At 55.3% G+C, this 13,995-nt stretch overlaps 1 protein-coding gene across 1 annotated transcript in view; it reads right to left on the bottom strand.

Annotated features, from left to right (window-relative positions):
• NTN3 (netrin 3) overlaps positions 1-13,995 on the bottom strand; it is a 34,768-nt gene that overhangs the window by 18,851 nt on the left and 1,922 nt on the right. Inside the window, exon 2 of the mRNA XM_009092011.4 lies at positions 5,894-6,889. Coding sequence (XP_009090259.2) covers positions 5,894-6,860 — 967 coding nt within the window. The 5' untranslated portion in view covers positions 6,861-6,889. The remainder of the gene's footprint in view (positions 1-5,893; positions 6,890-13,995) is intronic.

Raw genomic sequence — 13,995 nt, forward strand, 5'->3', positions numbered from 1 at the left:
TATGGCTCTATCTTGTGTGCATGAGCCACACACACAGAAAAACCCACACAGCAGCCCCCGTGTGCTCACATCCCTGTGTGTGCATGCACAAACATGCACAAGCACATGTGCACACAAACATACCCACAAACATATGTGCACACAGACATGCACCAAAATCTCCCTAGACCTGTACACGTGCCCACAGACAGGCACACACAGATGTGCACAGAAACATCTGCACACCCTGACATGTGCACGCAGAAATTAGCCCCGGGAAGCACACAGCCCTCCCGGCTGGTTCCATGTGTGTGAGATAAAAAGGCACAGTGCTGCCTATTCCAACTTAACATTCTTGCAAAAAGATAATGGGAACAAGATTTCCTTCGGCAAAACGCGGCGCCCTGCTCCCCCAGCCCCGGCCCCCTCCTCGTGCTGGTAAATTGAGGCTGGGTGAGAGCTTTTCCAGGCGTACTGTGAAATTCATTAACGTGTCGGCCCAGATTTAACTGCCTGGCCTGGCCTGTGTGAAGCTGCCTCCCCGCAGCCAGTGGAGCTTCAGCCCGCACAGATCAAACACCGCCTCGCCTGCCCCGGCGCTCTGGCCACGGGCACGCTGCAGGGAGAAAGAGCAAACCCCAACTGTAAAAAAGAGGTTTTTGGAGGCTTGAGTTGAGCAGAAGGTTAGTGCCAGCACACTCAAACCTTGGCTGCCCCCAGAGCTCCCCTGAGTTATGAGATTAGTGAGAAATCACATGGCAGGCATCAAAATAACACCAGTGTGGCTGTAGTGCTTGTTCCTTTTGAGCTATTTTCTTTTTCCCTGGTGACAGTGGAAAATAGGGATTTTTAAAGCAAAATCTGGGTTGTGGTGTGCGTAGGGAAATCAGCAAATACTGCCCAAGGCCCCAGGTAGCACAAGATGCTGTTGAACTGGGGATGTTGACATCCAAACAGGCTTTGCCAGGGCTGGAAGAGACACAGTGAAGTATTCTGACCGCCAGGGTGCACTTGCAGGCTTCAGATAATGGGACAGGGACAAGACAAGGTGGTTTTTGCTATAGAACTGTGGCAAAGGAGCAATTTTTGGGAGGAGACGGGCCTTGTTTTCCCCTTAGAGCACTGAAAGGCAAGTGGGGTCATCCCAAAAGGCACTTCTGTGTCCCTCTTGGAATGCCCCCAGAACCCTCTGGGGAAGGAGAAAGGCTGGCAGCCCAGAGGGGGGGCTATGGGCAGTGGAGGAGAACTCTTGGGTAAATGATTCGCTGCCCTCAGTGCAGGTCCCTCTCTTCCTTCAGTTTAATTGGTGACAGAGTAACTGACGGAGCCTTCTGGCATCATTGACCCTGGCACATCCTGATCTACCCCAGGGCCACCTTTCCCTCGGAACATGCTGCAGACCCTCTGATCACCCCAGGAGCTGGGTCTGGGGAAGAAAACCTGCCCTGGTAGCCCAGCATGATTCCCTTCAGGGGACTATCAGCTACTCCTTCAGGCAGTGGTGCTGCCTGCTCTGGGCTGGTGATGGTAGCTGCCAAGCCGGGATTCCAGAGCCAACAGGGGAACCTGGCTGGGCTTGGCCACCCCGGGCTGGGTGGCTGTCCCCACTCAGGGACAGGGTCACACCAGCACGTATGGCAATCCTCTCACCCCCTGGTGCAGCCATCCGGAGCTAATTGGGACAGACAGGTCCCCCCTTACCAAGCTAAATACTCTCACTGTTCCAAAGTACTGAGGCAGTTGTAAGCTCTGTCTGTCTCCTGTTAATCACTAATTAAAGTGAATTAAATGTTCCCTGCTGTTTGGGGTATTAATAAGAATTTAATTGCACAGTTTGGGGCTAATTACCTGGTAGCTCGCTTCCGCCCTTGTACAGTATGCCCAATTAAACAATCATATGATCAATTAAACAATCACAAGATCTAATAATTTGCAATAATAGACTAATTAAACGTTGACACCTTGCAATGGAGCAATCTTTTGTCTCCCTTTTGATGGTGTTTGAACCCCTTCCCAGGCCCTGGCCACCCTAAAACCTTTCCTCCTCCTCCAGGGTGCTGCAGATGTAGGAGCCTGGAACGACAGAACGAGGGGCTTTGGGACAGAGAGCCTGGCAGGGGACAGGCAGCACCACGCACCGAGGCACACATGGGGCAGGCAGTGGAGCCCGCAGGGCAGAAGCAAGGCTCACTGCCCCTACGAGTTCCCTGGGAATAATTAGGGAAGGCAGCCGGATCAGCGAAACCCTAGACCGGCTGCTGCTGCCAACCCGCAGCGGATTTGAGCTACGCCCCTGCTTTGGCTGGAGGAGAGCCTGGCTGGGACACAGGGCAGGATGAGGCTGCACCTCTCGCTTCCATGGCAGCCGAGACCAGAACAGCCCCTTTCCTCTCATCCACACTGTCTCAACATCCTGGGGAAAGTGCTGGGGGAGAAGGGCTCACCCTGCTCCTACCAAGAAGCAGCAGGAGAAGACCCCAAGGGGCTGTGCGGGACAAGGCTGAGACACTCCAGCTCCATCCCGGGAGGAGCAGGACCCAGGATGGTCAGACAAGTGTAAATCTTCTCTGCCGGGCTGTCTGCCTTCCCCTGCACTCCAGATCCGCTGCGACTCGGAGTGGGAGGATGTCCAGACAGGGGTGGCAGGGGCATGCTGTCCCCTTGCCCACCTCCCAAAGCCAATCGCCCTCCCCCTGCGTTCCCCGGGAAAGGAGAGTGGCTGGTCCTGCTGGGAACTCACTCGTTTCCAGCACGTCTACTGGGGAGCAGGTGCAAAGAACCCTGCCAGGGGAAATCCCAATGGGAGGGAAAATGTACAGGAAGGGGCACAGGGCACAAGGGAATTACACGTGATCCTCCAAATCCCAGCACCGCTCCCGGGATTGGTGTTTTCAGGCACCGACATCCCTGGTGGAGCACCCCCCGCACCCCCCCCCACCCCTACCCCGAGCACCCTGCGAGGTTTTCCCAGGAGAGCGCCACCCCTTCCCCGCCGAGGCCCCGGATCAAAGCAAGCTCCGGGTATTATCCTGTTGCTCCGGAGAGTGCTCCTGCCGCGGCGGCCACAAAGGGAACAAGGGCTCCCGCATCACCAGCGAGTGCATCAATTACTTCCAGTGACTGCCTCGTGCTAATCCGCTTCCCCTCCTTCCCCGGGCCGGGTGTTTGGGGGCAGGGCTGCCCCCAGCAGCTCGTGGGTGCAGACTGAAACCGGCAGCAGTGGAGGTGGAAGTCTGCAGAGATAAACATGGGGGGTGCCCAGGATTCCGGCAATCCTGCTCCTGCCAGCCCCTCTGCTGGGATTATCCTTCACACAGCCTCTCCCAGGCTAAAAGCTGGGGGCATATACATTGGTGGGGACACGTCCCTCTTCCCTGCCCTGGACACACAGAGCATCCCTGTACTGGCAGGGCAAGCTCCCTGCGGGACATGAAGCCCCTAGGGTGTGTCAGGAGAGCCTCCCGTGCTTGCGGGCCGATGATCTCCAACCACCAGGCACAGGGCCGTGTGCTCTGCGGCACAAAGCTGGCACGGTGCCCTCTTGCCAAGCCAGCAGCTTGGTAAACCCACTGTCACTGTCCTGGCTGCGACAGCCCCGAACCTCCCTGCTTGCCAAACTCATGCTGACCCCCTCAACCCTGCAGCACAGCGATGTCCCCATGAATGCCACAGCCGCCCCACGGCAGTCGTGCTGGGGCTGTGCCCTGTGCCAGTGCTCAGACCTCAGGCAGTACTTGCCTGTTTCACCTGCGCATTTCCCAGAGGCACAAATTCTAGTGAAACAACAAATGTTTGTCCTCACCTCCAGCTAAATGGACGCATGTCCCAGCATTGTGCCATGCTGCAGGACATCAGTTTGTCCCCGTGCTGGAGCAGGCAAAGACTCCCAGGCACTGGACTGAGAAAAAAACCCATGCAGAGTGCTGGGGAGCACAGAGCCAAGAGCTGACACATCCCAACATGACCTGAAGCTGTACCAGCCCCATGGATCCATTCTCACCCCCTTTCCGGGCGCTGCGATCCCCCACCCTGCCCTTGGGCTGTCACTGAGCTGCGAAGCCCCTGCATCCACCCACGTTCTTCCTCTTCCTCCCCACTCCCCAGCCACGTCTGACATCCACCACCACGAGCCAGCATCAGCGCTGTCTGACCACAGGACAGAGTCCGAAACCCCGCAGCCCCCAGGCTGAGCAAAGAGAACTTCCCGGGCAGCCTCTCCTTTTAATTGGTGCTAATTGCTGCGTCTGTTCGTGCTGGCTGGGGAGATGTCATTGTTGAAAGGCACAGAGGGGAAGGCTCGGGAAGCTAATCCAGCTTTCAGCCGCTAAGCCCTTCGAAGGCGGGTGATAGAGAAGCTCTTTCAGGTCCCTTCAGAGAGGGCACAAAGCCCGAGAGAGGGAAAGGAGAAAGAAGGGGGGCGAATCAACAGGAAAAAACTACTTTCACACGCAGCTCGGGGAAGGGTCTTTGTGTGTGGGGCTGTCGGGGGGGGGGGGTTGAAGGGATGGCGCTGCGGCCCCGCCTCCTCTTCCCTCTCTCGTTTATCTTTTCAGCTTCATCTGCCAAAAGGGTGACGCAGCTGGGGGCTGGATGCTCAGAGCAAGCGACCCTCACCCCACTCTGGACGAGATGGACAGAAAACCTGCAGATGCTACTCAAAAATGAGCCTCTTCTGGTTTAACCTCTTTTGTGCCAGCAGAGCTACCTCCACTGCTATCGCTCTGCTTCACTGGAGGATGTGGCAGTGAGGCAGGTGCAGAGTGGAGGGCACAAGGGGACAGCCAGTGGGGTGAGGTCCTCCCTGTGGCCTGGGGCTTCCATGGGCTCACGCACCTGCCGAAGGCCTCCCCTGCCTGACGTGCAGCAGCCCTGGCAGGGTGCAAAATGAGGGTTTTTTCTGAGATCCAAAACTCGTCTTTCTGAAACAAATGGAAAAACACAAGGGCTGACACATTCCCACAGGGCATGAGGTGGCTTAAAGCACCAGCTCCATCACTTGCTTTGAATCCACTGCCTTTTCCCTTTCTTAGAATGGCTTCTAAGCCATTCTTACAAGAAATCTGCTGTAACGTGTATATTGAAGTGGACAGCTGGGTTCTCAACAAGACATCGATCACAAATACTAACAAGTCCTTCTGACCTCTGGCACATCCACTGAGCCTTTCAGAGGCTGATTAATGGTACAGCTCTCCCTTGTCTCCATCTTCCCGCCACCCCCTGAGACCTGGGCTCCTGTCCAGGAGGAGCAAAAGGCTGTTCCTCCCTCTCCCAGACATTCACAGGGCTCTGGCATCCCCCAGCTCCATCCCAAAGCAGGACAAAAAGCAAAATTCTCCACCAAAATCCCATAAACATTCACGAGCAGGAGAGCCAACTAATACCCATTTGATGTTTTGGAAATGTTTCATTTTGTGACAGTATTTTTAACTTCGGGAAACCTTTGCAAGGACAGACAAGCTAAAACCACCACACAAACTGAACATGAAGAATGAAATTGTGAACTGGGAACCTCAAACTCTGCAGGTTTTTCTGCCTGCTCCCCGTCCCTAAGCACATCTCACAGGAAACTGCTGCAATTGCCCTTCCAGCCCAGCTAGTTTGCTGCCCAAGGGAAAAATCCCAGAGGAGCATCCCACACTGGGGTCTGCTGATTGGCTGGAAGACACTAGTGATTTTTGGGAGGGTTTTGGTGCTTTGGCTCATGGTGGAATCCCTGCATCTCTTACAGGACAACTGCAGCAGAGACAAGGTAGATGGTTGAGCCTTTCCCAATCCCCCAGCACAGGGGATGGCTCCCCAGCGTCTCTGGACAAGCACACTCCATTGTTTTGGCTCAGCACCCATCACTTCCTACCCTGACGACCTGTTTTAGCATTTCAGCTCCAGAAAACAAAAACGTTTAAAAATGCCTTACCCAGACACTCGTTGGCCTCACGGGCACTAGCCCGCTGCCAGGGCCGGTCGTAGTGGAAAGGCTTGCAGCGGTCGCACTCGGGTCCCTCTGTGTTGTGCTTGCAGTCACACACCAGCTTCTGCTCCTTGTCCTTAACGCAGCGTGCCGCGTGCCCGTTGCACTTGCAGCGCCCACCAACCTGCAGCTCCCCCACAGCATAGTAGTAGGGGCTGGAGCCCGTGGCCCCCTCCTCCTCGCCGGCATCTCGGCTGCCCAGGTCGCGGAAGAGGTGCGGGCGGCTGAAGACCACGCGGATGTCTGTGGCCGTCACCCAGTCCTGGAGCACAGGACTGCTGTCGAAGTCCTGGGCCGAGGGTCGTCCGTCAAGGGTGCTGAAGGCAATGAGCCCCCCGGTGAGCGGGTAGAGGTCGGTGAGGCCGTCGGTGCACAGGGCCTCCTGCTCGTTCTGCTTAGTGACCATGGCTTTGCTGGGCTTGCCGTAGATCTTACGGCACTGCGAGGAGTAGTACTGGTAGGGCACCCAGGTCTTACCATAGTCCATGGACTTGAGGATGGCGGTGGACTCGGGCCGGGGTGAGCAGAACTGGAGGCTGACGTAGACCACCTCAAACTTCTTGCCAAGGGAGAGAGTGAGGGTAACGTTCTGGGGTGAGTGGTGGAGGGTTTCCGAGCGCCAACAGGTCATGTTGGAGGCGGTGTTGAGGTCGGTCAGGTAGGCGGGTGGGTGGGCTCGGCGTGGGTCTGAGGCATTGCAGTGCCGTGTCGGGGGCTTCCCGCACGTGCTGGAAGCTTGAACCTCCTTCCCAAAGGCAGCATTGACAAATTCAGGGATGCAGCGTCGAGGAGCACCGCTCTCATCATAGCAAGGGTCTGGGGGGGTCTGCTGGGCCACAAAGGGGTTCACTGTCTGGGACAGGCCCAGCATGGCAGTGGTGAGGAGCAGGCGCAGGAGCTGCAGGACCTCCATCCTTCTGCGGAGAGGGAAGTGGCTCCTCCCTGAAGGAAGAAGAACAAGAGTGTCTGGTGCTAGCAGTGTCATGGCCACAGCACCACTCATATTGGGAGGTCTGGTAAGGGATGGAAAACTCCACCATGTCTGGTCTGTCACCTGTACCCATCTTCCCACCCTGTATCCACTGATGCAGTATCCTGGGGGCAGGGCAGGGAGGCAATTACTTCCTTGTTGCCTCATCCACACCAATCCCTCACTGCTCATCAGTGGGACTGAAATACCATGGAAATGGGAAAAGGGCCTGAGCTTTGGGTACAAGGGGTTGAAATCAGGGTACAGCCCTTCCCTGGCCTCTTAGAAACTGTCCTGTGGTGACAGGAATGTTCCTGTCTGCCAGCAACCCTGGCTGTCACACAGTTCAGAGACCCTGTTATTGCATGGCTGACAAGGGCTGGTGGTGGGGAAGAGTTAGGGGAGATCTTTCAGATGCAACCGGAGCTGCAAACCCGAAGTTATCCACCTGTAGCACAAAATAGCTCCTGACAGAGCAGGAGAAACAGACAGCAGCAAAAACATCTTGAAGGCACATTGTGCAAGAGGCAGGAGCTCATTGGGATGAAGACCTGAAGCTCTTGAACACACCACTACTTTCTTTGCTGGCTATGGGCACAGTGGCTTCTCCAAGCCAGGGGCTGGATCCCCTCCATATTTCTCTGCCACACTACTCAGCAGCAAAGGAAGTAATTCTGTCCTCACCCCCAAGAAATCCAGGTCTGGGTCTGGTATGTTTGTTGACAGGGGAAAAGACCAGGACCAAATGCAGGACCTGGCTGGGCCCCTCTCTCAGCAGCTGCAACACAGGGCCAGGGAGCTTAGTGGCTCCCAGGGGATGTGACCCATCTCCTAAGTTGTTGGTTGAAGAGTGGAAGAGCTCTGGAGGTCACATTCCCTCCTGCTGGCTCTGAATGCATAAAGGACCTTCCATACAATGCAGGTTGGCTATGTCCTACTCTTGCCATAGCAGACCCCGGAGCCTCCTGTATGGGTGGGTGGCATCAGCCCTGCCATCCCATGGGTTGTGCTGCACCAAAGCCAAGCTGTCCAGCCTCAACCAGCCCAATGCCATGACCAGGCAGGAGGAGGGGGTCCCTTGATCACCCCCACTCCCACTAGTAAATCTTTACAGGATGACTTGTGGTTCTCTCTGGGGAAGGAAGCTCTGCATGACCTAGCTCAGTATCCTGAGCTCCAGCCTCCACCTACAGCCCCAGTGCCACTCCTGCCTGTCCAGCTGGCCATTCTGGCCAAAGCAGGCTCCAAGGAAGAGCCCATTTCAGTGATGCAGGATCTTTTTTTTTTGTTTGTTATTCCATTCTGCAAAAAAAGAGGAGCCATGACTGTGGAAGAAAACAACCTCTCCTAGCTGCCAAACCACTAATGAGGGGAAGCTCCTCCCTGCCCAGCCACGGTGAGCCCAGCAGCCACAGCCTGTGCCTACCAAGGGAGCAACAGGGACAGGGGTCTCAGCCCATCGTGGGATATCTCCCCCACGGCAAAACCTGCCCCTGCCACTTCTGTGCTGTTTCCTCACTGCTTAATCCTCTGCTGGTGGAAAAAGATATGTGAAAAATTGGCAGCTCCCTTGGTGGTCCCTGCATCACCCCAGCAGCACAGTTCCAGCTTTACCACAATGCTGCAGAGGATATGTTTTTGGGGACATGTCAGCCCATGGTTTGGTGGCTTGGCTGCCAGCATGACAAAGGATACTGTCCCTGGAGTACCCAGAGCATTAAGAACTCACTACTTGAGGAGTGTGGCTGCAAGATTAGAGACTGCAGGGATGTAGCAGTCACCACAGCAGAGGAGGTGCCATGCCACAAGCAGCAGGCCGTGAAGAGCATTCCCCCACTGCAGGCAGCCTACAGGGCCCTGTAGGGACTCCTGGCCCCACTGCAAGCAGCTGCCTCCCGGGCAGGAGATGAAGACATGGCTGCTGCCAGATCCCTGCTTCTGCTTGTTGAGCAAAGGCTGCAGCTAGTGAAACCCCCAACACAATCCTGACAGGATGATCCCCTAGCCCCTGCCTGGTGCTGAGCAGAGCAGAGTGGGCACAAGCCCCTGCCAGCCCCTTGGTAGAGCCCAGCTCCTGTATTCTCACCAAGTAAAGGGGCTGATGATGGACCCCCCTCAACGCCTGGCACAACCCGGCCGTGTGGTGCTGAAGCCAGCACAGCACCTTGGGCCTTGCCAGCCTTCTCCCCCCCACTGTCCCCCTCCAAGTGCTTGTCCCATAGAGGGCACACAGTCAGGTGCTGCAGCCATCACCTCCCATCCCACCACCCACAGGGCAGCATTAGCAGGGACACAGCCCTGTGGGAAAAACTCTGCACCAGGAGGAGAGAGGAGAAATCCCCAGGGGTCCTCAGCAGCTGCATCCATCCACTCCAGGGAGAATCAGGATGTATGGAACAAGGCATCTACTAAACCCTGCAAACAAAGAGTCTTCTCCACCTCCTCTCTGTTATGTGGCAGCAAGGTGACAGGAGTAGGGACATGCTCAAGAAAAGGCCTTTTAATTTCCTCTCTGGTAAGACACAAAGGTGTGGGGAAACCCTTGCCCATGGGAAAGTGACAGCAGCAGCATCTCTGGTAGCCAGGGGAGAGGCCACAGGTGAAGTTGTTATGAGCACTGGAGCAGCAGCTCTAGGAGCCAGGACTAGGTTACTACTGGTTTAGGCACGCATGGGGGCATGAGCATCTCTTGCTCATCCTCTCTGCCCCAGTGGGGAGCTTTGTTCCTCCTGCAAGTCTTACCAAAGCACAAGTCCCTGGGGTTCAGTGTCAAAGTTTTGGTGGCTCTGCTGCTGGGGAGCAGCCACTGGGGAGCCAGCAGTCGCTCAGCAGCACATCAGCACTGCAGAGGCAGGGCAAGAGTGGAAATCATTATCATCCGCAGGACCACACACAGGCACGCACACTCTGTGCTCAGCTCACCCCCTTATCCCACTGAAAGAGAGCTGGGGCTAGTGGTCTCCGTGGGCCTCACCTCCGTATTGGAGAGGAGGGCAAGCTGCAATCTGCTCCCTTTCATGCATATTCAACATGACCCTGGGACTGCCGGCAAGCTGCCAGAGAGGCCTGGGAGTGGGTATTTCTCTCCCTGGTCCCCATCTGCCCCCCCCGCCCTTTCTACTTCCCATTTTTGCTGCCCCTGGTTCAGATCAAATGGAGACACTGCTGACTAAGCAGAAAAAATTGGGATGACCCCTGGGTGCCGAATCCAGCCCAGCACGTTCCTGGAACCGGCATGAGGAGGGACGTGAGCAGTGGAGTCCCCTTCCCAGGGACAGCATCCTGAAGGTGTCCCCAGAGAGGCTCGCGGGTGGCTGCCAGCTCCCTGCCACCAGCAGTAGCCGTGGCCCGGGGGAAAGCGGCAACGGGGCTCACCCTTCCCGAGGAAGCGGCCGCCCTCCAGCTCCTCCCCAGAAGCAGCTGCATTTTTGAGGTGGGCGATTTCCTCACTCCTCCACCCCGGGAATGCTAACAGCCGTGTGGCTTGGAAGGAAGTCATGCTGCCGGAGTGCTTCAGAAGTGCTTTAAAAAAAAATAGCTCCACATCCAACACCTCCACACCCCTTTTCTCTACAACTACACGCTTCCCAGAGCAACCAGCAGTGTTTCCCTGCCTTGTGAGAGACTTGTCAGGGCAATGCTCCAGCCCACCATGGGCTTCTTCTCCATCATCTTTGCAGGAGGTAGCACCACCGAGGGTGATGCTGGGTGCAGATGCATGCCTGGAGATCCAGGTCTCCCAATGCTGAGCCAGGGGGTAGGTAGGTGCTTGGTCCCCAAAACAAATGTGAGGGAAGTGTAGCAGATGAGGCAGGGCAAGGAGAGCAAACTTCCCACAGCATGGATGCTGGTGCCTACAGCAGGCCCAGGATCACCACCTGGCAGACCAGGGCCACAGCAACTTTGCTGAAGTAATTACAGGATTAGGTGGAACAACACAGGGCAGGGAGGGAAGCAGGTTATTAACCAGATTTGATCCCAGGACCTCTGCAGCACAGGAGCAGCCTTCTCTAATTAAAGTGGAGGGGAAGGCACGAGTGGTGCTCTGCTGTCGGAAAAATGTGGGCTTAGAGGGCAGGTGATGGCTAAAGCTGGGCAGCCAGCACTGCCCTGGAAGGGGATGAGAGAACCCCAAGGAATGACAGCTGCACTCCTCCAGGGACCTGTGCTGCTCCCCCATGTTGATGCCCCCGCACCAATGCTGCTGCCATGCTGCAGACCACTGCGTTTCCCCTCCAGGCCAGGACAGCACAGTGCGTGGGGGAATTGCATCACTTGAGGAAAAGACGTGGCCTCACTTGGAACTGGTCGAGATGGGAATCATTGGTTCCCATGAGGTGCTGCATTGGCCTGTGCACAGAGATCAGGTCCTGGGTGCCAGCATGGGGCAGGGATAGAGCCACCCCCGCACATGGGGCACAAATATGCAGAGCAAAAGCCATGGATCAGGAGGCAGAGATTCCTGGGCAAAGACCAAAGGACCTGAGCACTTGAGGGAGTACAACAACTAAGACCCTTGGGTAAGACTAATCCAGGAGGGCTGCTCGTTCCTGAACCGTGCCATCGCCAGTAAAGCCCACCAGCATCTCAGATGTCCTCTCTGAAGGAAGCCACTGGGAGGATGGGACAGGACCCAAAGTAGAAGAGAAATTATGTGCTCAGAGAAACTGAAACCCAGCACAAATTACCAGAGCATGTCCCTTAACCAGGGTGTATCTGCTGCTACAACCTGCACATTTCCACCTTGTTACAGGTCCTTTGTAATGAGGGCATCTGCACCCCCTTGCCACATGTGCTGTGGGAGCCACCCTGCGCAGTTCTGCCCCAGCCCATGAACAAGATCCATCCTGAGGGGCTGCCAGGGTCCCTGGATACCCAGTCCCTCTCCCACCATAGTGATGCCAGCTCGGGGAAGCTTAATTCCTCCAGCCAAAAAATAGAATCAGGCCCAAACTCTGCTCCAGCCATGGATAAATCATTCCATGTGTTTCTGGGATATAAGAACACAACTGAAAAGTATTTAAAGTGAAAGGAAAAACTCCATGGAGCCAAGGTACTGGTCCAGCTCAGCTTTCCAGAAGGAGGGAGTGTGCGCTGGGAGAAGCTGGAGGGATGCAGTGTGGCTGGGAGTGCTAATCGCCTTCCCAGCCGCTAATGGAGCAACTGGTGCCCACTTGGGACATGGCTAATGGCACAAAAGAGATGCCTCACTTTCCTTTACAAGCTCCCTCATCTCTCCTCATATTTAAGTATCAGAAGCTTCTGAGTGTTTATGGCCCCGCATCTGCAGGGCTGCCCACTCTGCACAGCCCCTCGGGCTCAGCAGCCTGCACGCACTGCTCAGGGGGGCAATTACACAGCAGCATCTTCCTGCAGCAGGCACTGCAGGTGATGGATATTGCAATGCACTCTTGGCAGGTCGGAGCCAGAATTAGAGAAGCCATACGATCCCCCGGCAGTGCCAGGAGACACGTACAAATTACACTGCACACAGGAAAGGATGGGCCAGATTCTGACCTCAGTGCTTTGGCATCAGCCTGAAGTAACTCCATTCACATCGGGCCAAACCAAGACGTAAGCAACTCCATTCAAATTTACACTGGCATACCTGTGGTCAGGATCTGGCCTGGCTTGAATTAGTTGCAGCCTGATGTTACAAAAGGCAGCAACAGAGCCCAGATTTCCAAGGTTATCGAAAACAATCAAAAATAAAAGAAAAAAGAAATCCACCATAAAAAAAACCCTAGCTACTCAGCTATGTGTATGGAGCTGTCAAATGCAGGATGCTCGGACATGTCCCTGCTCACCAGTTTCAGTAACTCATAAGCCATGCTGACCAACAGGAAGGAGGGACCAACGCCCAGCGTAGGTGTCCTGCTGGGTCCCCCATGCCCACTCTGCTCACCACTGGCCCCTGGGTAGAGGTGGTCCTGCTCTGGGCAGAGGAGGTTTCAGTACAGTATCACCCATATGATGTGGACCTGAATCCATTTTGCTGCAACGCTCCTTGCATGCCCCAGCTAGTGCAAGCTGCAGATCTCCTCCTAAAGTTCCCAATGCAACAGCAGCTTAAGGAGATATTTGAAGCACTTGACCTTGCAGGACAAGCAAGCACTGCCTGGATGCATTTGGACTTAGTAGTCCTTGTGGGTCCCTTCTAACTCAGGGTATTCTACGTTTTTTTCTACCCCATTTATTAACCTCTACTACATCTTGACCAGTTAGGTTTTTTTACCCAACTTAAACCCCACCGCAGCCTCCCAAACCCCTTTGCACATTTGTAACACAGTTCTTGGCTCTACTGAGTGGTCTCAGCAGCATCCCTCAAGGTGTAAGGGTTTTCCTCCCACTATTCCCAGTGGATGCAAGGGACTCAGAGTTCCAGTCCAGAAGTCCTCATTACTTCCACTCCTTTCCACTCCATATGAGAATAAAGTGATCTGGTTTCCATAACATCCCTCATTGCATTTTCACAACATGCCGGGCACAGATGTTGAAAATAGTCTGGATGAATATTTAAAATGGTATCCAGAAATTACAACATTTGGCCAGCTTTGAAAGATCTCTCACATTGGGCAGAGGATGGCTCACAACAACGGGCTGGAAACACAGTGCACTTTGACATCTAATTCTTTTTTACCCCCTCTCTGGCTCTTGGTATGATATTTCATGCCCCTGGTGTCCCACAGTCTGTTATTGCTTGAGTGCCAGCCAAGCCTGCAGCATTAGGAAGAAGCTGTTGTGTACGTTTTTAAACATCACGGGGCAAAGTGGAATATGGAAAATCTGTCGCGTTTCCATACCGAGCGCAAGTGTCCTGCGCAGGCTCAGGGAGGGGCTCGAAGGGGCACAAAATAATTGCTTCCTTATGGGGCAGGGCCTGACTAACCAGCATGGTGGAAAAGGAGGCAGAGGTGCTGCCTCAACACCCTCGACATGCTGGGCTGCTTCCCTGCTGAAGACACCTCAGCACAGCCCCCCAGGGTGTGCACTGATGCTCACCTCCTTCTTCAGGGCTGGGGAAACCCCCTCTCAGAGTCACACCTCTGCCAGCAGCCCAGCCAAGGCGGGACCTCCA

This window comes from Serinus canaria, chromosome 14 (assembly GCF_022539315.1).
Source record: "Serinus canaria isolate serCan28SL12 chromosome 14, serCan2020, whole genome shotgun sequence".
NCBI classification, from domain to species: Eukaryota; Metazoa; Chordata; class Aves; order Passeriformes; family Fringillidae; genus Serinus; species Serinus canaria.